This window comes from Pleurodeles waltl, chromosome 5 (assembly GCF_031143425.1).
Source record: "Pleurodeles waltl isolate 20211129_DDA chromosome 5, aPleWal1.hap1.20221129, whole genome shotgun sequence".
NCBI lineage: Eukaryota > Metazoa > Chordata > Amphibia > Caudata > Salamandridae > Pleurodeles > Pleurodeles waltl.
Genome location: NC_090444.1, coordinates 773,923,179 through 773,945,305, shown reverse-complemented (window position 1 = coordinate 773,945,305; position 22,127 = coordinate 773,923,179). Strand labels below are relative to the sequence as shown.

At 44.4% G+C, this 22,127-nt stretch overlaps 1 protein-coding gene across 3 annotated transcripts in view; it reads right to left on the bottom strand.

Moving 5' to 3' along the window:
- DZANK1 (double zinc ribbon and ankyrin repeat domains 1) overlaps positions 1-22,127 on the bottom strand; it is a 741,684-nt gene that overhangs the window by 199,616 nt on the left and 519,941 nt on the right. For all 3 annotated transcript variants that reach the window (XM_069234738.1, XM_069234737.1, XM_069234736.1), the window contains one exon: positions 683-757. In XM_069234738.1, coding sequence (XP_069090839.1) covers positions 683-757 — 75 coding nt within the window. The remainder of the gene's footprint in view (positions 1-682; positions 758-22,127) is intronic.

The window sequence follows — 22,127 nt, the reverse complement described above, 5'->3', positions numbered from 1 at the left end:
TACAAAACCTCACCATCTGTCTGGTCATGTGCTGAGCCCTCCTGCCAGTATAACAACAGAGGTGAGGTAATTGATGTCAATGGTGAGGTGGGAAGTAAAGCCACTAGATTTGTCATTTGTGCCTATTTCTGTTGTACCAGGGGTGCACATTTCCAGTAACATGCTTCAGGGGATATATGAAAAAATGTCAGCTAGCAAAATGCATAACCCATATTTTGGATTTCTGTATAACAACATATGAATTATGTTGTGTCTTTTCAGTTTTACTAGGAAAGAGGGGCAATCTGAGACACAAAACCTGCAAATCTGCATACAATTTGCTTTGGGGTAGACAGATAAAACTAAAGAACATTTCTTTTTCACAGATGAAAAACAGGAGATATTTAGATTGATGAGACATTTTCTACTAAGTGGGTTACTGAAGGAAACATACTTGATGGTTTCATTTTTTTTTTAAATCCATAAAATGATCTAGGAAGTTTGGTCCTCTTTTGTCTGATGGTTTGTCATATCCTTAAAAAACAAAAACAATGTTGATACCTTCTCCAATCAACTTAAACCCTAGTAATTCATCAGCCACCAACACAAAGGGTTAATTTGGACTCATTGCTTTTAGGTTATCAATCAATGCATAAATGGCCTATGATAAAGTTAAGCAAATTCGGATGAAACAAGGACTTACTTTGTCTGTAACAAGAACATAGTTTAACCGGAGGCTGACTTCGTATCCATCATCATGGACAGTGGCAGAAATTATCTGCAAGATAAATATGAAATCAACATCATCCAAGGTGGAGTGCACTTAGTGAACAAACTAAGGGGTTTCATTTTGCAGTGAAATTTATGATATGGTCAATAAAAATGAAATCAGGACCAATTTTCTATGAATTGTGAAATATCCTCTTCATCCATGTAAGAACAATTCCGCATGCAGAGTCAAACATGTATTTCTAATAACAGTAGCAGTCGAACTTGTCATTTGCTTCCTCGCTGTTCTTCTATAGATCACACATCTATACTGTACAACATATACTTATATTGAACTATATATATTCAAGACTAATATGCGATATGTCAGAAAGCCAGGCTGCTGGAAACAGACTGTTGAACCAAAAGGCTTCATTACTGAGAAGTCTGAAGTCTGTGGGGTTAATGCAAAAATGAACACAGCTCTTCAAAAAGATGAAAAGGGAAGCATAGGTTTTAGTTGTTTATAGTATAATCTAATTTTAGAGAGCTAAAAATGGTTAAGCAAGAAACGCCTCCCCATGTCTAACACCTCCTTTCCACAGCTGTTTCGACAGTCTTTCCACCTACTCTGTCGCTTAATACCTCCTTAATTTGAAAATAGTAACATTTTGGTAAAAATGGATTTTGTAAACTTCCATTTAAATGTATGTGCTGTAGATGTTTAAAGATGCAAAAAAATGAAGCCATTTCCAGACAGAGTTCATATTTAAGATGAATATATATTTTTTTTGCTTTCCCACTTCCTTTTGTGAGTAGCTGGATCTTTCTACATGAGCGAACACTGGCTCCCAAATAATGTTTATTCTGAATTTTCATAACGAAATAAAACAATATGTTGAAAATATACATTTATTGTCTAAACGAGTCTATATACCTTTTTACAGCTACCTTCAGAGATAATTATTTAAAACGAATTTTCAAATAAGTAGCATTGTAAATCAGAAACATTGATGAAATCATTATTTTACAACATGGCGAAAACTGTCAAAAACTACCCGGTTTTCACAGTCTGAGAACACTTTAAAATACAATATAAACATATTAGCGGAAATGTTTTTATGGACTTGTTGATTTCAGGATCTTGCAGAAACAGACATAAGAACCATTTTCCAACTATATATTCAGCCTTATGCAGAGGGAAAGCAAACTATTCTAAAAGCTGTCTACTCCAGTCGCATGTCTCCCAGTGCTGGCACATTCTGTGAGCTCGGTGAACACTCTAGCTTTTTATTAGAACTCTGTGATCCTACCAGAGAGCATATAGGCAAAGAAAAATGTGCGATGTTTGGGGCTGATATTGAAATGAGGCTTGTCCCCCATCCTACAATGAGTCTTGGTGGTTTTCGACCGTCTTGGAGCCAATCAATATGTAGCATACTGGAGAACACTGCTGTCTAATGTATGATGGAATATACTGAAGGTGCAAAATCAAATAAGCTGTTCATATTGTATATCAGTCACTACAGAAATATTCATACTCCTTCCTTGATTACGCATTTCTATTGCGAAAAATGTTAAAATTTGTGATGTTGTAACTACTGTTTCATTAACTAAAATTGTATTTGTAACATAAAAATCTATGGCTAAATGGTAGAGTTACATTTCATGTTGTATAATATGTGTTTACATAACAAAGTTTCAAAATTTCTCCTACCACATCTGCAAACCTGCTCCCAAACATGTTGAAGCCAGACCATTTCTAACACCATTCTAATTTATTGTCAGTGAAATCCTCCGAGTGCCAGTCTTTTAGCTCAGAGGTAAAGCTTGTTTTAAATTGATCAAATTACCTCTTCCAGTGTAAAAAACGAAGGGCCTGATTTAGATGGTAGTGGACGAGTTACTCCGTCACCACGGTGACAGATGTCCTGTCTGCTGAAATCTAAATCCCATTACATGGGATTTGAATTTCAGAGGTCGGGATAACTGGCACCGTTGTAACTGAGAAACTTGTCAGCCAATATCTAAACCAGGCCCAAAGTTTAGTCAGTTTTCCTTTGGAAGGCAGATTTTTCTCGCACCAGACACAGTTAGCCAAATATTTGAAAAACAAAAACTCCTATCTGCATATTTTGTGTATCTGTCTAGAATGGGCCAACAATTTGAAACTCTTCTTCATCTTCACAGTACAAAGGTCTCTCATCTGTCCTGCAATGATTTGATTTTGATTTTCAGATCTAATTCAGCTATATTGGGTTTTCTAAGAGCAAGAATAAAACCCACAATTTTGTCTGTAGTGGTTGTAATTTTCAGCTCTAACAACATTATCACCATAGGAATTCAGCCTTGTGAACACAGAAGTATATTACCAATGTTATTCAGGCTGCACCAAACATGGCAAAATGGGGGAAATTATTTTATGATGAATTGATTACCTTTGGTGACACCTTGTCTAGTAGGGACTCTATCTAGTTGCAGATTCCTTACCTAGAATATTCTCCAGGCATCAGACTGGTTGCGGACATTTTCAAGCAGTACCCCTGCATGCTGGTAGGTGGCATCACTCAGCTACGCGTTGTCGGCGCCTGTGGGCTGGCAGAACAGTGATATGGAAAAATGCGTCCTGCAAGCCCAATGCCACCATCCAGTCTCCAGGGTCCAGGGCAGATAGGACCTGAGCTAAGAGGAGGATTTTGAACATCTTTTTCAGATACAAGTTGAGAAGGCGTAAGTCTAGGGTAAAACAAAGGCCTCAATCCTTTTGGGCACCAGAAAGCAGCCAGAATAGCAACCACAAACTACTTCTGATGCCAGCACGCTCTTGAGGATACCTTTGGCCACAAGAGCCAACACTTCTTGACGGAGTAAGAATAAATGGTCCTCCGTCAACTGGCATGGCCCCAAGAAGGACATCTGTAAGGGTTTAACTGAATGGGAGTCCTGGCCTGGCAGTTCAGACTGGACTGCTCCCATGTGGAGCAGGGTCAAGACTGTTTTGCATATGGTGGGGTCCAAACTGGGGTGGCATGATGAGCAAAAAAACAATGGGTTAAACCCAGATCTGTGAGAAGGGATGAATGTTCAATTTGTTCCGCATTCCGTCCATCATCTGTTCTTTTTGCTTTTGAATTTTATCTTTGCCATTTTTTGTTGGCAGGTACTGTGTACTCTTAAATGAACCCAACATTCCTCTACTCCTAATTCCTTTGGTTACAAAAAACATTTTTCAGTGGTCTTGTAATCTCCAGTTTATTCTGCGTAGTTAATAAGTGTGGCACCTTTTTGTAGAGCTATCTACCATTACTTTTGTCATGTGGAGAAGGCAGAAGAAATTGCTTCTGTTAAGTTTGCATGGGTCAGATCCTGCCTCCATAAAAGGGTGTCAAGTGCAGCATTAAAATTAGACTGTGGTACCATGTTGCTGATCTGTCACTCGTCCCTCCTGGCCTGTAAGTAGGTTCACTTCACCATCACACTTATGACTAACCTTTTCTCTCTAACAGGAATATGCATTATAATGTCCCTCATTACATGTTAGATGAAAGGGCACTGATTATAAAAGTACTGATTGTGCCCTGGTATGTGTTTTGGTGTTCCCTGCACTGTGGTGCATGAACTGTTGATGATGAATGTCTGTGTTGTGCCTCGGAGTCTGCTTTACCATGATCTAAGATATGCTGCAATACTGCGTACTCTAAGTCAAATGGCAACTGTGCTCTGCATTATTTTTGATTCATTATATTTTGTTTAGAAATGTGCGTAACAGAAGCCTTTAATACTTACTCTGCATGCTATCCTATTATTTCAGACGAACCCGGTCGCTAGCTGCCTTGTTACTCATCCCAACTGTGTACTAAGGAATCCTATACTCTTTGGAGTTCATTTTTTTAGGTTTGGCCAAGACACTGTTTTTGCTGCCTAGCCAGCCTCATGTTTTCTTATTTTTTTAGTAGCATGTGTAGAGATGCACGAAGAGAAGGCGGCTCCATTAGGTGACACTTACCTGATTCTGCTCACTATATCTGGCAGACTTTCAAAACATTTGTTGCATGGTGTGCTGTGGTCACTTGATTAGAGATGTGTATCTGGTGACCATCTACCACTGGGAATGTACTGCCATGTAAAACATGAACACAGTTCAAAAGCACTGGGAGATTGGCTCAATCACAAAATGTAATTATGTTACAGTGAATGCATAGCTTTCATATGAACCTGTGGAATATCTTTATTCATTAATGACCCAGAGTTCTATTATGTGGGACAAATGTGAAAACTAACAGAATGTGTGCAGTGATTATATGGAAGGTCAAGCTGACCAATCATAGAAAACACATAAGACTGGTGCGTCTGCTTTATATACCTATCTTCACAATAACAGGCGACTGGAGTTTAGGGAGTTTTTTAGGTACCAGTGTGTGTAAAGGTTTATTGGGGGCAAAAACGTATTGATTTTTCTAGGGGTTTTGCATTATACAATCCCCTGAGAGATAGCGAGGTTCAATATTAAAATAAACAACCAAAATCAACCAACTCATAACAATTTTTCGTATTCCTCGGCCATATTTTTTCTCACATCAACTGAATGATAGTATCCCTTTGGTCAGTGAGGAAGTCCACACACCGTCTCATACTAAAAGCTAATTAAGACCTCCCAATGAAGGCCACCACAGCGCTGATCGTGTAGTGAGGAGGAATCCGATGATATATACATCATTGGCAGTGGGTGGGGGGTTCCTGTCCTTTTTTAATTAACACCAGGTAGGCGGCTTAATTAACTATGATGGGTCATTCCTACTTTTCCTTAAACACAGGGCAATTAAATGTTTACCCTACATTTCAGTTGCCTGATATTTTTTGTGGTGTACTACCTGGGAGGCACCAACCACTCTGTTTTACTGTACTTCACATTGCTGCCAGAAGCGACACACTGACTTTGCAACATGACTCAACTGTTGTTAGCTCACACCTGGTTGAAGTCGTCATGGTTTCTTCCTTCCATTCATTTCAATCCACTTTTAGAACAATGGCATTCCCCAGTATCTATTTTGTTACATGTGGCATTGTTTAGCCTCTGTTTATGGAGATCTAGAATTAGGGGTTCCAAAACCCACAACAGTCTTCCCAGTTCTCCACATCCTCTTTCAGTTTATCGTCCTTCCTAGTATTCCATCCCTTTGTGGCCAGGAAGTAGCCATTTATGTCTCCCCTTTTTCATTTTTCTTTCCTGACAAGAATAAGGCAAGTTTGGTGAATTCGCAAATTCCAAGATGGTGGAAAAGAAATTCATAACCTTTATCAGCTAATCACATCTGATTAAAAATTCAAAGCTTGAAAGTTTCCAGCTCGCATTTTCAACAGCTAACATAATTAAAAATGTGAGCTTTTCAATGCCTGCTGGATATCTTTCTCAAGTGTTAGTATCTAATTACTATTGAACGGATTTACACCAAACAAAACAAATAACACTTTGAGTGACAATCTTCTTTCATTCCAAATTTGGCGTAAATCACTCCAGGTCTGTTTGCTGTGGTGGACAGCAAAAAGCTCTCTGGGAGCAAAAATGGGATATGCGTCTTTATTTCAACCCACTCGTCCAAATGGATTGTTCATTTTTTTTTTAAATCTGGGTTCAGGAATGGTTTTTACACTGAGTTCACAGACCATTTGTAGAACAATGGTCCCGATATATCCAGCTTCCTAAGTTTGACAGGTTGTCTCAACTGGAAGCCTACAAAAAATCTTTTCTAATGGTAATTTCTTCAAAACCACTACATGGATTTAAATCAAAACAAGCAAAAGCATTTCCTTAACTAAAATCCTACTTTCATGCCATGTTTATTCAGTCATTTTTTCCGTAGCTCTGTTAATAATTCCTATGGAAATTAAAATAGGAAAAGTTCCTTTTTTATTCCCTTTTTGTGTTTTCCCCTCGCTTCATGGATCTGGGTAAAACTTGCTAAGCAGAATCTATATCAGATGAATATTTGTTTTTGGTAAATTTCATGCACATTCTTGTTAAGGCACCAGAGTTATTAGCAAAACAAAAAAGAGCTTTTAAATATGAAGTTAGACCTAACCATAAATATAGAAGTACCACAGCTGACTCTGCTACTGCTGGTACCTTCGATCAAACATGGCCCTAGGAGTGAGAAAGAAACTTACCTTTCCGGGCTCCCGCTCACTGAGTCCTGGCCTGTAACAGGGTAAGATGATCCAGTGATAAAGGTACTCTGTTGCACTTTCATCATCTTATCTGTCCTCTTCCAGCCTATACGGAGCCTGATGCACCATGGCTGAGTCCAAATAGGAGGGGGCCATGAATGAGGCTGCCATCGCAGACACCGTGGACTCTCTGCCATTGAGCTAGTCGGGAGTGGTCAGAGAACACCACTTAAGAATTCTAAGGGATCCATGAAACACCACAATGGATCTAGAGGAATGGTGCAACCTCCCCAAGGTTATGACCCTTCTGCCCCATTCAGGATGCTCAGGCCAGCAAAGTAAGGCAGCTAACTCTTGCTGCACTTTGGAAAAATTGCCATCATGTCCATTGGCAAGCTCAGGTCTATCTCCTGATATATTGTATGTGACTGATTAACTACACTTCAAATTTGCTAACTATCAAAGGGTTTCTTAGAGTCGGATGCCACTACTCGCTCTCTAAAAGCAGCAGATACATATTACTGTAGTGAAACATGGAGTGGAAAGTATGGGAACTAAACTAGATAGACTAGAGACATCGAGCAACGGCAAGCAAAATATTACCATTAAGAACCTATGCATAGCCAACTGAAACTTCATAATTAGACTGAAACCCAGGAATAATCTGCTGCCTGCTGTGCTGATAAGAGAAGATATTGCCCCTTAGAAGAACATTTGTGTCTGTGTCTGTCTAGACTCCTTTTAACTTTGAACCTGCTGCCAAAAAATGGAAAAGTAGGCTCCCTCATCAAATCCACATGATCATTTGGATCTTCATCTGCAGATGAACATTCTTCACAACAGCCGTAAATGTTGTGTACTGAGAGTGCCTTTTTTAAGAGCAGCTGAAGAACTAGTTCCGGAAATCACAGTTAATTGAGGAGTGTGTTAGAGGAAATACTGAGGGTATTAGAGGGAAGGCTGTAAAGCCCTACCCAACAGAGAAAACAAAAGTCATGGTAATTAACAGAGAGAACCAGCATCAAAAGCTACAAAAAATTACAATTTTGACCAAAAGATTTTCTTCTCTGTGGTAAAAGCTCCATTACTGCAGTTTTATTGGACCAGTATGAACTAAGAGAATCTGTTTAACCAAGAAGCAATCTCATTTTATAGCTGCCCTGCCTTATTCTGCTTCTTGCAAACTGTGTACACTGATGCTTTTCATAAATCCATTCTGTCATGATGCCCTTGTCACATACAGCCTAACATTTAATCTCATCCGATTAAATTATTTTGAGTACTGAAAAAATGACTTAGGTACAAATAGGCAGATATTCCTGGAGGGAGAACTGCCACGTAGGGTGAGGCCAAAAGTGCTTCTGGGTCAGTGTCTGAGTCTGAGCTTTTTCACTCAGATATATGGCATACACTAATGGCTCCCACATGGTATTCCTACCCCCAGAACACAACACTGGTACAACCTACTGGTTGATCCTAAATTACTTTTTCTTGCTCTGAAATAGTCCTATGTGTTAAAGTAGAAATCTTAACTGGGCCCAACTTTAATCCGACTACATGAGCTTGCTGGTTAACCATCTGATGCAAATTAGTCCAGATCAGACACGTTTTAACATTTCTTTTCATTTTCCATCGATATTCAAAGCAATAACGTTTTATCCGTTTTTTTTTTAAATTTGTATTTACCTTTCTTCAAATCATTTCAATCTCTACCTAGATTGTATTTAAGGTGTCTCCTTATACTGGCACTCTGTGGGGTATTTATGTTTTTAACTGTATTGTTGCTCATTTGGTGTATTACACACAACACCTCACAGATTTTCTCTGAAGATAGTATTGCTGCTTAGGCAAAACTACCAAATTTGATCTGACCATACATTCTTTGAAACCCCTTTGCCCTTGTGGCTTTTAATTTTCCAACACTGTGGTATCAAAGTCACAACTCACATCAAAACTGACATGTCTCCTATACTGACTGTAAGTTAAGTCACAGCAAATATGACGAGTAAATACTACAAGTGTTGTAAATATGGATGGGGTAATCAATGTTATAAATTAAGGTTAAGAAATGTGTAGCAAAATAGGTGTAATAAAAGATTGATATAATGAACAACAACACATGGAATTTATATGAAGTGCTAACCTTGCATCACAGTCTAGATAAAGTAGACTGCATGTATTACAACATGGCCCATCATGGATTCTTGGCAGAAAATTTCAGAACTCTGTCAGACAGACCAGAAACAAATCAGAATTACAAAGCCCACCCAATGAGCATTATTACTCTTGTCCATGATACAAGACTGTAAAACTATACAGTAAATATGATTGTGACTAAAATGTTTGAACACAATGAATATCCCTTTGCCCCTACCCTCTGGCCATTGGTACAGAGGTAGGAAGAGCAGCTGGAGCTCACAGGTGTCAAATAACTCTCGGTCACTAGTTTGGAAGATAACAAACCCTGTTGCAAAACACCAGGAGATAATGGTTACATGTCTATTGGACATTACAATGTCTACAGAAAACTATTCCTTTGATTGTAGCTAAACTGAAGAGTATAATGATGGCTTAGACTAGACTGGCTTCATCTATTCAAATAATCAGTATGATTGGACTATGAATACTGACTAGTGAGGAGTGACCTGATGTCTGCATTACATGCTCAAAACCGTAATTAGAAATGAAAAGTCAGCAAGGAAATTATTTATATAAAGAGAAGAAACGCAAAAGAAAAAGCAAGTCAAGTTACAAGTGAGGGCTTTCAGATAAGCTTTAATACATAATGGAGTAAAATTGATTTGGTCCTTGGCAGGGAAGTTAGAAGGATTAAACCAGGTCATGTATGTTTTTTTCTCACCATGTGCTGGTTGAAGATACACATAGTTACAATGGCATCATTGGGAGCCATTACTGTTGCACAATTATGTTACTTACTCACAAGAACATAAGTAGTGGCCTATGCTTTCAAGGATACGTAAAACAGGGACAGGGGCACAGGCCAAGATAGGAATGATTTAAGGTGTGCTTTTCATAACACCGCCCCTTCCTGCTATGAAAATGGCATTGGTTCCTCCGGAGGGGCTATGATTTCAAAGATGTGAGATTCAATTTTGCTTCAATAACCCTGGGCCCTGGCCAGTGGTGAGAAGGTAGAGACTAGCATGCCATAGAAATTGGCAAAAGTTTACTCGAGAAGCCAGCACAAAAACAAGATGCTGACCAGCACCATACTTAGCAGTGAGAGCCACACAAGATAGGAAGTTTCCAGAAGAGTGCTGAGGGGTACCACCCCACCCGAGCAATCAAGACCACATTCAGAGGTGGGGGACCGACTGGTCGAAAGACAAAACATGAGGCCTACTGATGGGAGTGCAGGCCTCAGAGGTCTAAGCAGAGACCACCTTGCATCTCATGAAAGACTGGAGTTGAATGGAGAAGATATACTTACATGCTCACTGCCCCCAGTCTCAGAGCAGAGAAGGGGCTCAGACAGCACCGATTCAAGAGGGAAGGCAGGGTACAGTAACTAGTATATTGCAGCTCAGCAACTCAGAGAGTGCATCATGAAGATACACCGAGCTGTGACCGGGGCACAGTGGGCATCATCAACACCTGACATCCTGATCTGAACAGCAGTCATTCAGTGTGAAGTTGAGCCTAATGGCTGACGACAAGAGTGGTATGCGAGCAGGATTCAAACAGCCCCCAGCACTTGGGAGGCTGGGGGAAAATGGCCAGTTTAAAAAAGAAAAGTGCAGCAGAGTGCAAACAAGCCCCCAGCTCAACAATAATTGATATCCCCTCAACCTGAGTCACGTCAAGGTACTGTGGCGGAAATGGCGGCCATCAAGGGGAGAAAATAACCCAGTACAAAGGACATGATGTCTAAAACCCAAGCTGTTAAACAAGATACACCAGCACAGCCTTCACCACACTCATCCAAACAGGGATGCAAAAATGACTCAACCCGTAGCACAGGTGGAGACTCACTGACACAGACAATGATGGAAAAACTTTTCTGGGGCCTTGGAGAGGATTTCACAAATTTTAAAGAGAACTGAGGTCAAACATACAAGCGCTAAAACCAAACACAAAAGACATAGGTGACAGGGTTGTCACTCTAGAAGAGATGAGCAATGCTAGACAAGATAGCCTCACATTATTAGACCACACTGAGAACCAACAAACCCACATGGAAGACTATCAAAATGGCTCCTGAAGGCAAAACATCAGGATTGAAAGGGTGCCCCGGTCGGCGGAGAGAGATGACATAGGAGAATTTACCATAAGACTATTTAAGCAGATATTCCCCAGCCTAGACAAGGAAGACATCATCTTAGATCACTGCGTAACCTGATTCCTCACTCAAGCAGCTTGAGACCCTGATATCCTGACTTGTCTTCACCGTTTTCACCAGAAGGAAAACATTATGGAGGCTGTGAGGAACCTCAGGAAGATAGAGCTTGAGGGCCACAAACTAGAGTTGTACCAAAACTTGTTGGTAATAATCCTGCATGAAAAAAGGTGACAAATTCCTGAAAAGTGAAAACATTAGGGACAGCCCTTCAGATTTTTATTTTCACAGGAAGACACTATTTACAAGCTGAAGTCACTCAGGGAAACTTGCCAGAGATGGGGGTTAGAAGTCCCTCAAAACTCAACACCGCTTGGCAAGGGATCAGAGCTGACCACAACCAAACACTTTGCAGCCCCTGTTCGATCAAGTCAAGTGCAATCAACAAAGAAGCATTTAAAGCCCCCAGCGGACATACTAGCAGATGAGAGACAAGCAGTCATTGGTGAAATAAAAGAGACCAGCGAGCATCAACACTACTAAACGGCTGAAATGACAACATTCCCATTCCAGGAGTATAACAAAGGGCAAGCTGGGAGGCCACACAATAGTAATAGTAAGCACAGCTGGGACAAAGTCATGGGGAAGACATATACAAGTGGAAGAACCAAAACTTACACGGGATGAAGGTACAAAACATTGCCCCATTGTCCTTGTCAGGGGTCAGACACAAATAGTTTTCTTTTAACATATATAAATCTGTTCATGTTACTTGTTATTGTTCATTAAGTATAAAGTAAGACAGGAATTGGAAAAGCAGCTGGCAGACACCAATACAACAAGCAGGTGTTCACAGGCTTTGGGGGGATTGTGATTGTGAGTGGGAGGGACCATGCATCCTTTGGGGGTGCTCATATGCCAATGCTACGCTACAGACCAACTATGGGGAGTCTTAAAATACTGAGGCCCTCATTCCGACCCTGGCGGTCAAAGACCGCCAGGGCCGGGGACGACGGAAGCACCGCCAACAGGCTGGCGGTGCTTCCTGGGCCATTCTGCGCCGCGGTCAGAAAACCGGGTCCAGCGGTTTCCCGCCGAATTTCCCCCGGTTGCCCAAATCCGCCATGGCGGCGCTGCTTGTTTTTACCGCCAGGAACAGGATGGCGGGAACGGGTGTCTAGGGGCCCCTGGGGGCCCCTGCACTGCCCATGCCACTGGCATGGGCAGTGCAGGGGCCCCCTAACAGGGCCCCAGCCTGCTTTTCACTGTCTGCTATGCAGACAGTGAAAAGCGCGACGGGTGCAACTGCACCTGTCGCACACCTGCAACACCGCCGGCTCCATTCGGAGCCGGCTTCAGTGTTGCAGGCCTCTTTCACGCCAGCCCAGCGGGAAAGTAGGAATAGCACCAGCGGTCTTTTGACCGCGGTGCGGACAAATGGCGGTTCCCGCCAGGCGGCGGCGACCGCCGCCCGCCGGGGTCAGAATGACCCCCTGAGTCTCAATGTCAGGGGCCCTAATGCCCGAGCCAAAGGGGGGCATTACTATCTTTTCTCATGGAACTCATATAGCCAGATTTGTTTTTCACAGGAGACTTATTTGTTTAAAAAAGGACTGGCGTAGAATGCACTCTAAATGGTTACCCCAACAATACTTCTCAGAACCTAAAAAAAAAGAAAGACTGGCAATTCTGTTAACAAATATGTTTGGGGGAGCGACAAACATTGTTACCAATGTTAGCAAGACAGCATTGACCATGACCCTGTCTCTAGTTGATTACACATTCATGGCTACATTCGTCTGTGCCCCTAACACTGACCAAGAGCATTTTCTCAAAACAGCAGTCACACACATCCTAAAATCACCAAATATCTAAACATAGGTTGCGACTTTCATCTCATAATGAACAAGGAGCATAGAGAGGAGCAATATTTCCAGAGGGAATGGATTGTGTACAAGAGATGGGTCTGTATGATATATGGTGACACCTATACCACAGTGAGTGAGACCACATGCACTTCTCAGCCACTACAAGACCTACACTAGGCTCAACACTTTTCTAGGATCTTCTACAGTCTGCTGGACGTAGGAGCATCAGCACTGTCTAATCATGCACCAACATTTGTTTTCTTGAGCCTAGACAGCATAACACATGGCGGCTGGCAGACAGTCTTCTCTACAGTGAACGTAATGGGACCACTATAGGGAATGCCATTCTCCCAGTTCCTTAAAGAAAATTAAACAAAGGGTGTGAACCATGCACACACTCTGGGAAGCTTTGAAGATCACTATTCAAAGTTTCCTCATCTCCTAAACACCATTCAACAAGAAGGAGTGAACAGATAAACAAGGTCAGTTGGAAGATCAAGTTAGAAGACTGGAGGGGAGCAACAAAGGACGGGGGCTTCCAAGACACGGCATACTATTGAAGTGACACTCTCGCAGTTAAAAGCATTAGACATGATTAGAGTTGAGCCACACTCCTTAGAGTAAGCAGAAATACTACAAAAGAGGCAAAGAAGCTAGCAGGTTCCTGGCTTGCACATTAGGGGTCTAAATAGCTATAAGTCACATACATTCAAAGTCTGGGTGTCTATGTGCGATGCCTGATAGAACCTGAACAATCCTGCTTTATCTCTGGCTGCAACTATGCAGAAAATAACAAGTTAATTCTGCACCACATAAAAAAAAGTAGGGAGGGCGGGCAAAGGGGTTGTTATATTATCAGTCAACACAGAGAAGGTGTTTGCCCAAGTCCACTGGCCATTTCTTAAACAAGTTTTAATCTGGATAGGACTAGATTCAAAGTTTATTACATGGCGTTTCAGCACCTACTGAGACTCCCCAGGCCAACAGTTTGCTGTTACTTCATCTGTTTGAGCTTTACATGGAGCCCCTTGCTATAGCTGCTACACCATAGGAATACAAAGATTAGCACAGTGACAGTCGGTCATACAAAACACGAGCTGTGAATGTACGCTGATGATGTACTACTGTTAGGCCTAGCTCCTCTTTCAGTGGTGAAATCACAATTGGAGTCACAACTCCCACTCCAGTGAGCAAAGTACATCACATACTTTGGATTATGAATACCAAACCCAATGCTTTCTCCCCTTGTGCATCCATCATAGGTACACCCAGATCCCTCTCCCACATGCTCCCTGTGGGGTGCCAGCATGGTGCCACATCAGATCGAAGGGCTTTGTAAAAGAGAGTTATTAGGTGTCTCCCTCCTCCCCAGTCAAGGAGCCCCTCCAGGACCGCAGAGGTTCTGGTAGCCATGGGTAATCCCACCCAAATCTCTCTTGCAACACTCTCCAACTTTGCATAATGTAGAAAATGGCGAGGACCTATCCCAAAGATGTCTTGTGCTTCCTGGAAGGTAATAAAGGTGCCACCTGGGTATAAGGTCCTGCCTCCATACATCCTCCCTCTCACCACTGCACCATGGACATAATAGAGTCTATATTCTGAAAAAGCTTCAAATCTCATATATTCAGTGTCTTACTAAAGGGAGCTGTTCCTATGACCCTCTGTACCACCGTCCTCCAGATACTGGCCGTGTGCGTGGCCAAGTATGGTACTGGGATCTCTGACCAACCTCCCTTCATCAGCAACTGGGGCAGTGTGTTTCTACCTAACCCATCCCCCAACAGGCGCTTTTCCCAGTTGTCCGACGGGGCAAACCAGCAGTATGCTGCAAGTGCGCTGCATATTAGTAGAAGTGTATATCCGGGACTGCCAGACCCCCCTCTTCCATGTCCCTCTGCAAGACTGTTAGTGCTACGCAGCTACATCTGCCCGCCCAAATCAGAGAGATTAATATACTATTCAATTTGCGGAAGAACCAGCCCTCCAGGGGAAACAGGAGTTCTGAACCAAATATAGGCAATGGGGGAGAAAAAACATCTTAGCCACCACCACCCTGTCCATCACCGATAGTAGAAGACTGTTCCAGAATTTAACTGAGCTTTCTAGCTCTCGTAAAACCCTGTCTACATTTTGTTGCCTGTGCTGCTCCTCCGTGTGTGTTACCCTAATCCCCAGATACCGAAAGCTTTCTAGTTCCCATCATTTCCCACACTCTGTAGTTGCGTTCTTGATTTCCCCACCAGGCGTCCTAAGGGAAATAGCAGTGACTTGTGCTTATTAATTCGAAGGCCTGAGACCTCGCCAAAGTCATCCAGAGACTGCATCAGGATAGGCACCAACACCTCAGGCTTCAGCATTAAGCACACCACCTCTTCTCTCATGGTCTGTGTAAGAAACCCTCTCTACCCTGCCTATCGGTAGACCTCCAGCAGTTTGTCCACCAATGTGGACGCAAAAGCCTTATACATCTCTGCCGGGAAGCCATCATTGCCCGGCAACTTGGAGGCTGTGAGCGCTTTTATGGCATCGCCCACCTCTTCCAAAGATATGTCCTGGGCATCTTCCAAACTCAAACGAGAGGGCCTCATCCGTGCCAGGAAGTCCTCTAGCCTTGCCTCATCAACCTGTGACCCCGCCACAAACACTGTCCTAAAGTGGTCCTGCAACACCAACAAGCTGTCGCTCCTCTGGGACAGGAGGCATCCCTGCTTATTACGGATAGCCAAAATAGAGGTCATCTTTCTCTCCCTACGAAGAAGCCAAGCCAGGAGTCTGCATGATTTATCTCCTTCCCTATGCCACTTTTGACAATATGCCTTAAGTCCCATTTTGTCCAGCATATCTCAGTGCATATGGATTGCGCTGTGGGTCTCTAATATCTCCTCTCATACTTCTGCTGTGTGAGGTTCCTTCCTCTGAAGCTCAGCTAACCAGTCCTCTTTTGTTTTCAGGTCTACCATGAGTGTCCTGCGTAATCCACTAATCGTGCCAATGCATTCCCCTCTTACAATCGCGTTAAGGGCCTCCCACTTGACCGCCCTAGTATTCATCATTCCCCAATTTGTAGTCATGTAGTTTGCTACAGCAGTTCCCAATCCTGACCTACAGGCTATGTCAGTTAGCAAGTCTAATGGCATACGCCAGGACCGCACCCCATTTATCCTCTCACTCCACGCAGAGTCAACAAGACTGAGGCGTGGTCAGGCAGGAACCTGGCCATGTGCATTAATGTCTCTATTTGAACATAGTCCAATCCCCCCCAATAGGAAACGGTCCAGTTGGCTATTTGTAATATGTGTACCTGACCTGCACGTGTATTCTCTGCTATCCTACTTCAACAAGCGCCACCCGTCTAACAGTCCCAGATTGTCCATTTCTCTCTGTAGGGCTCTTGTCATTTGGGGCTTGGTGCCATCCCTGGGTGGATGATGATCCCGTTCCCCATCCAACACACAATTAAAATCCCCAGCCCATATTATGGGTGTCCCCACATCGCCCAGCAATAGATCCTGTAGTCTTACAAAGAACCCTCTGTCATCAATGTTTGGGGCATATCAGTTTAGGAGCATAGTCTCTTCCCCATTCTACATACCCTGCAGTAGGACATACCTCCCCTCCATATCTGATTCACTAGAGGTATGTCTGAACGGGACCCCAGGTGCTACCGAGATGATCACCCCTCTGGCATATGAGGAATACGAGGCAGTGTATGGCTGACCCCTCCATTTCTTTTTTAATTTTTGTGCCTCCTCTATCCCCAAATGCGTCTCTTGTAGGCATGCAATTTGGGTTTTGAGTCATTTAAGAAAAGCATGAACTCTACACCACTTAGTATATCCCCAGAGCCCTCTGACATTTCATGTTATTATATTATATTTTTATGTCATGAACCAAGAGATGCTCGTCTACTGCCTCCTCATCTTTCTGCTGTTGACTCTAACCCTAGCCACCAAATATTCTGCAGTTTAAGGACGTGCACTACAATATGAATGAGCAATGCCTCTAAAACTTTAGTAACTTCAAACAACCCCCCTCCACGGACATACAGTATAACAACAACATTTCTACTGAAAATTCAATGAATTCTTGCTGTCAGGACTTACAGCCTACCCACCCCTCCCGACCAAAGCCTATCAAACAGAGAGGCTACCCTCCCCAGACCGGCCCCTTACAACAGCATCATTTTGATTGTACATTGTTGACCGGGCTCATCATTTCAGATTCTTTTTAAAAAGTGTGTCTGCTACTGCCTGTGCTCAGTGCTATTGCCTGCACTCTATACACCTTCTGCATGCTTAGTCCTACTACCTGTGGAGCAGAAAAACACTCTAAAGCTGTTATACAACCATAATTATCATCATATGTCTTCATCCACCCCGGTTTTCTTCTGGATGATCATCTCTTCATTCATCGATGTTGGTGCATTTGCGGCATTGCTCTGGTCCTAAGCTGCCAGTGCCATGGTTCCATCGGCCCGGATCTCCACTCTTCCATCCTCGTTCTCCGCAGGTTACTGCTGGGTAAGTGTCGCAGGATTGCCTCCTATATCTGGGCTCACTCTCAGAGCCCATCCGTGCACCCCTGTTCTCCCAGTTGACAAATGTTCCTTCGGTACTTTGTCCCGCATTTCCAACCACTGCCACACTTCTTCGGGCGTATCAGAAAACGTGTTGTATCACCTGAGATGACCTTCAGACGAGCCAGACATAGCAACATATATCGTATGTCCATGTGCCTAAGCTTGGCCCTGACCTCTAAGAAGGTTGTGCGAAACGTTTGCACTTTGGTGGTATAATCCAGATAAATAAAAACCTTATGATTCTCAAATTTAGCATTATCTGTGTCCCTTGCCGCTCTCAGCACGCGGTCTCTGTCCTTATAATTCAAGATGCGAGCAATGATGGCCCTCAGTAGGGCCCCAGGCCGCCGCCGCGCCACCAATGCCCGATGCACCCTCTTGACTGCAAACATAGGCGTGAGACCAACCGTCTTCAGAATATCTCTAATCCAGGCTTCCAAAAAGTGCTTTGGATGGGTCCCCCGAGCGCCAGCAATCGTATGTTATTGCGGCGAGCGCGCCCCTCTGAGTCTTCCACTCTAACCTCCAATGCCCCAGAATGAGTCTCCATCGCTGCTACCTGCTCTTTCAAGGTGGCCACCTCTGCCTGAAGTTGCTCGATAGAGCCTTCCGCTACACAAACTTTATTGGATACCTTGCGGAGGTCAGTGCGCAAGCGATTGACCTTTATGGCCACAGTTTCAATCTTGCTTTCCAACGCCTGCTGTGATCCCTGGATGAGCTGCAGCAATTCAGCCCTTGATGGCTTCCCAGTTTCCTCACCTTGACCCCCTCAGCCAGAGGCATGAAGTGAGGCATGCTGCGACGCTGGAGCAGGCAGCGCATAGTGACCCATTGTGTTGCCTTGGGGAGGGTCCCTTGCTGTTTATTCTTTCTCATGTGGTCACTTTTGTCACCCTGCTGGGCTGCCGGTCACTACCACTCACCACTTAGTGCACCCCGGAGGGCCACAGCGCACTCCTTCTGCGAGCCTGCAGGTCGGCGAGACAGCGCCTGGTCCAGCCATCGGCTCACCGGTCACCGTCTTAGGCGTGGCACATCCAGTGTCCACTAGGCCGTCGCTGCAGTCCGGCATCAGCCTCCCTGCACTCAGCCGGGCCCAGCCAGTGCCCGCTCACCTCTTGCCACCAGGCCGATCGCCGTCACCGATGCTGTGCCCCCACCACCAGCCAGGCGCCAGTCACCAATGTCTCCTCCAACCCAGTCACCACTCAGCCGTGCAAGGCCACCGATGGGCCAGCTCCCTGCTCGGCCGATCCATGTGCACAGACCGCGCCAGGCCCAGCGCCTGGGCACTCACCGGAGCCTTCAGCATACTGATCCCTTATGTGAAGTCAAACTTCCAGGCATGGAATGGCTCTGGCCTGTCTTGGCTGGGGTGCATCGCAACGGCCAAAATTACAGCCTTGCTGAGATTCCTCTTTCTAGCTCAGTCAATGCCACTGCTTCTCCCTAAGGGTATGTGGTGCCTAATTCAGTAACTCCTAAGCAATTACACCTGGACCAGGAAACAGCCTGAATAAGAATAATAGCCAGACAAATGTACAGACCGACAGGGAGGGTGAATTGGGTAGTCCAATTATTACCAATTTTTATTACGCACCACAAATGTTATATGTAGTAGTGTGGCATAGGAGGAAGAGTGAAAAACACTGGTGGTTCATAGACCAGTCCATCGTGGGAATACACATAAGGAAAGCCCTATGTCCCCCTAAAAAAAACAGACCATGAGACTTGGAATCCTCCCTAATTATGCAGGCAACAATGACAACTTAGGACATGGGCCTAATCACCATCCCTGCCCCAATGACCCAACTATTTGCTGATTACAACTTTACCCCAGACCTATAAGAGGGTGATTTCTTGAAAGGTGGTTGGCTGGCTTAAGAATTGTAGACCTGTTTGATCTACAAGGGCTCACATATTTCGAGCAGATTAAGAATGACTTTAGGATCCGGGAAGGGGAGAGATTCCGATATGATCAGATCCACAAATAGATCACTCACACCACAATAAAATTAGTGGCTAGTTGTCTTTTGCTACCACTGGTACAATGGATCATCACTAAACCTGGGGACAAGCACACTCTCATGGAGATATACACATTTCTTACACAGTACAGGAGCACAGGAAACGCTGGCCAGAGGAAGTGAGAGAGGGAGCTAGGAAAATTTCTTGAGATGCGAGAGAGGAATGCAGTCTTCCAAAGAGTACAAATAATAGCGGCCAACGCAGCAGTAAAGGAAACACTCGTCTTACTGGTACTATACCTGTAATGGATGGGCATTTGGAATACCACAAAATCTAATGAGAGAGTGGTGCATATGTGTCTAACTGCTGTTTAAAATATAGATGTGTAAATACCTCTAAACCAATGTTTGCTAAAACTGCGAAGGAATAACCCCAAGACTGCAGGAACCATAAAAACCTACTTTTATACATATAGTATGTGGGTCTGCTAGCTCCCGCACAACTAGAGCAATTTCCAAGGTCTCCTTGACTCCTACATAACATACAAGGTCCCAGACGGAATACTGCTATATCTAAAGTAACTGAAACAAATGAAAAATGCCCACAGAGATGTTACTCATCTGAAGCAAGAGTTTAATTAAACGCTGTTTTGAAAGTAACACCTAAGAAGCCCAACTTGATAATGGCACATTCATTATAAATGTTTCTATTGGTACTTCTCTACTATTGGTGTGTTTCTCAACCTAGTTGTGGAATAACTTTTCACTACCCGTGGGGACCCCTTCCTGTTTGCGAATGGGTTAGCACCAGTTTGAAATTGATGCTAACTGCTATTGTTTTGTGATCGCATTCACGGTCACACAACAGTCATACATCGCACGGCGACTCGCAATTAGGAAGGGGCCACCCCTTCCTAATTGCGACTCGCAAACCTATTATGCGATTCGATAAATATATTACTGAATCACAAAAATGGGTCTGTACATCGCACAATGCTTTTTTCTCATCACAAACGGCATGATTCTGCGAATCGGGCCATTTGCGACGAGAAAAAAGCTTTGTACATGTGACCCTAAGTGTTGTACATAGTTATACTGAGGACACTATGGGGGTCATTCCAACCCTGGCAGTCGGTGTTAAAGCGGCGGCCAAACCGCAAACAGGCTGGCGGGAAAAAAAATGGAATTCCGACCCTGGCGGAAACCGCCAACAGCGACCGCAACATCAACACACCGCCCGCCACAGCGGTACAAACAAACAGCGTGGCGGTCACCGCCAACAGACAGGCGGGAGACAATGTACCGCCCACTCTATCACAACCTACCAATCCGCCACCTTTTCCGGGGCGGTAGCCCCGCCGATAAAAACACAGCGGAAACAGCCATTTCGAAGGGAAAACGGTCACCTCCATACAGCCCACGAGGAATCAGGACAGCATGGAACCCGAACTCCACATACTCCCAGCGATAGTGTTCCTGCTCCTCTACCAGGAGCACGAACGCCGGCGCAAAAGACAACGGTGAGTACTGCACCTACGACACAGGGGAGGGGGGAAGGGAAATTATTACGGGTACACACATACGCGACACACCCACCCTCACCCTCACCCACTACAACACACACATCAATGCATAGCAACACATCAGAGTGACATCCCCCAAACCCCCCGGAAGAATGCAAATACAAAAGGAAATGATTCTAAACATTGGAATATATTGTATTACTGCCAAAAAAATATATATATACACATCAAAAATCTCTTATATACATAAATGTACAAGTCCGAGCATTGTAGCAGGCATTGTTCGTGGACCACTGGGCCCAAATCACATGGGCAAAGCCCACACAGGATACCTGACTCCAACGGAGAGAACACTGCAGGGGCATCAGATAGCAAAACTACAGGCACCTCAGGGGGAAGGGAAGGGGGGGCACCTCAGCCAGAAGAGTGCACAACGCCAGATACACAAGGGCCCTCCATGCCCACTGTTCAATCCTGGGGAGTGCAAAGCCACAGTCTCACAAGTCTTTGCAGTGGGTGGGCTGCCCACTGTTACATCCTGGGGAGTGCAAAGCCACAGTCTCACAAGTGGATAACAGTCTCCACTGCTTCTGGAGGGGGCCTGGTGCCCAGAGTGCTTCGTGCAGCCCTGCCCGACACAGATGCGGGCCAGCCCCTGCCGCTCATGGGCCAGCGGTGCTTGAGATGAAGGGCCCAGTTCAGAGGTGCTTGAGATGAAGGGCCCAGTTCAGCGGTGCTTGAGACGGCGGTGCCCAGTGTAGCGGTGCTTGAGACGGCGGTGCCCAGTGCAGCGGTGCTTGAGACGGCGGTGCCCAGTGCAGCGGTGCTTGAGATGAAGGGCCCAGTTCAGCGGTGCTTGAGATGAAGGGCCCAGTTCAGCGGTGCTTGAGATGAAGGGCCCAGTGCAGCGGTGCTTGAGATGAAGGGCCCAGTGCAGCGGTGCTTGAGATGAAGGGCCCAGTTCAGCGGTGCTTGAGACGGCGGTGCCCAGTGCAGCGGTGCTTGAGACGGCGGTGCCCAGTGCAGCGGTGCTTG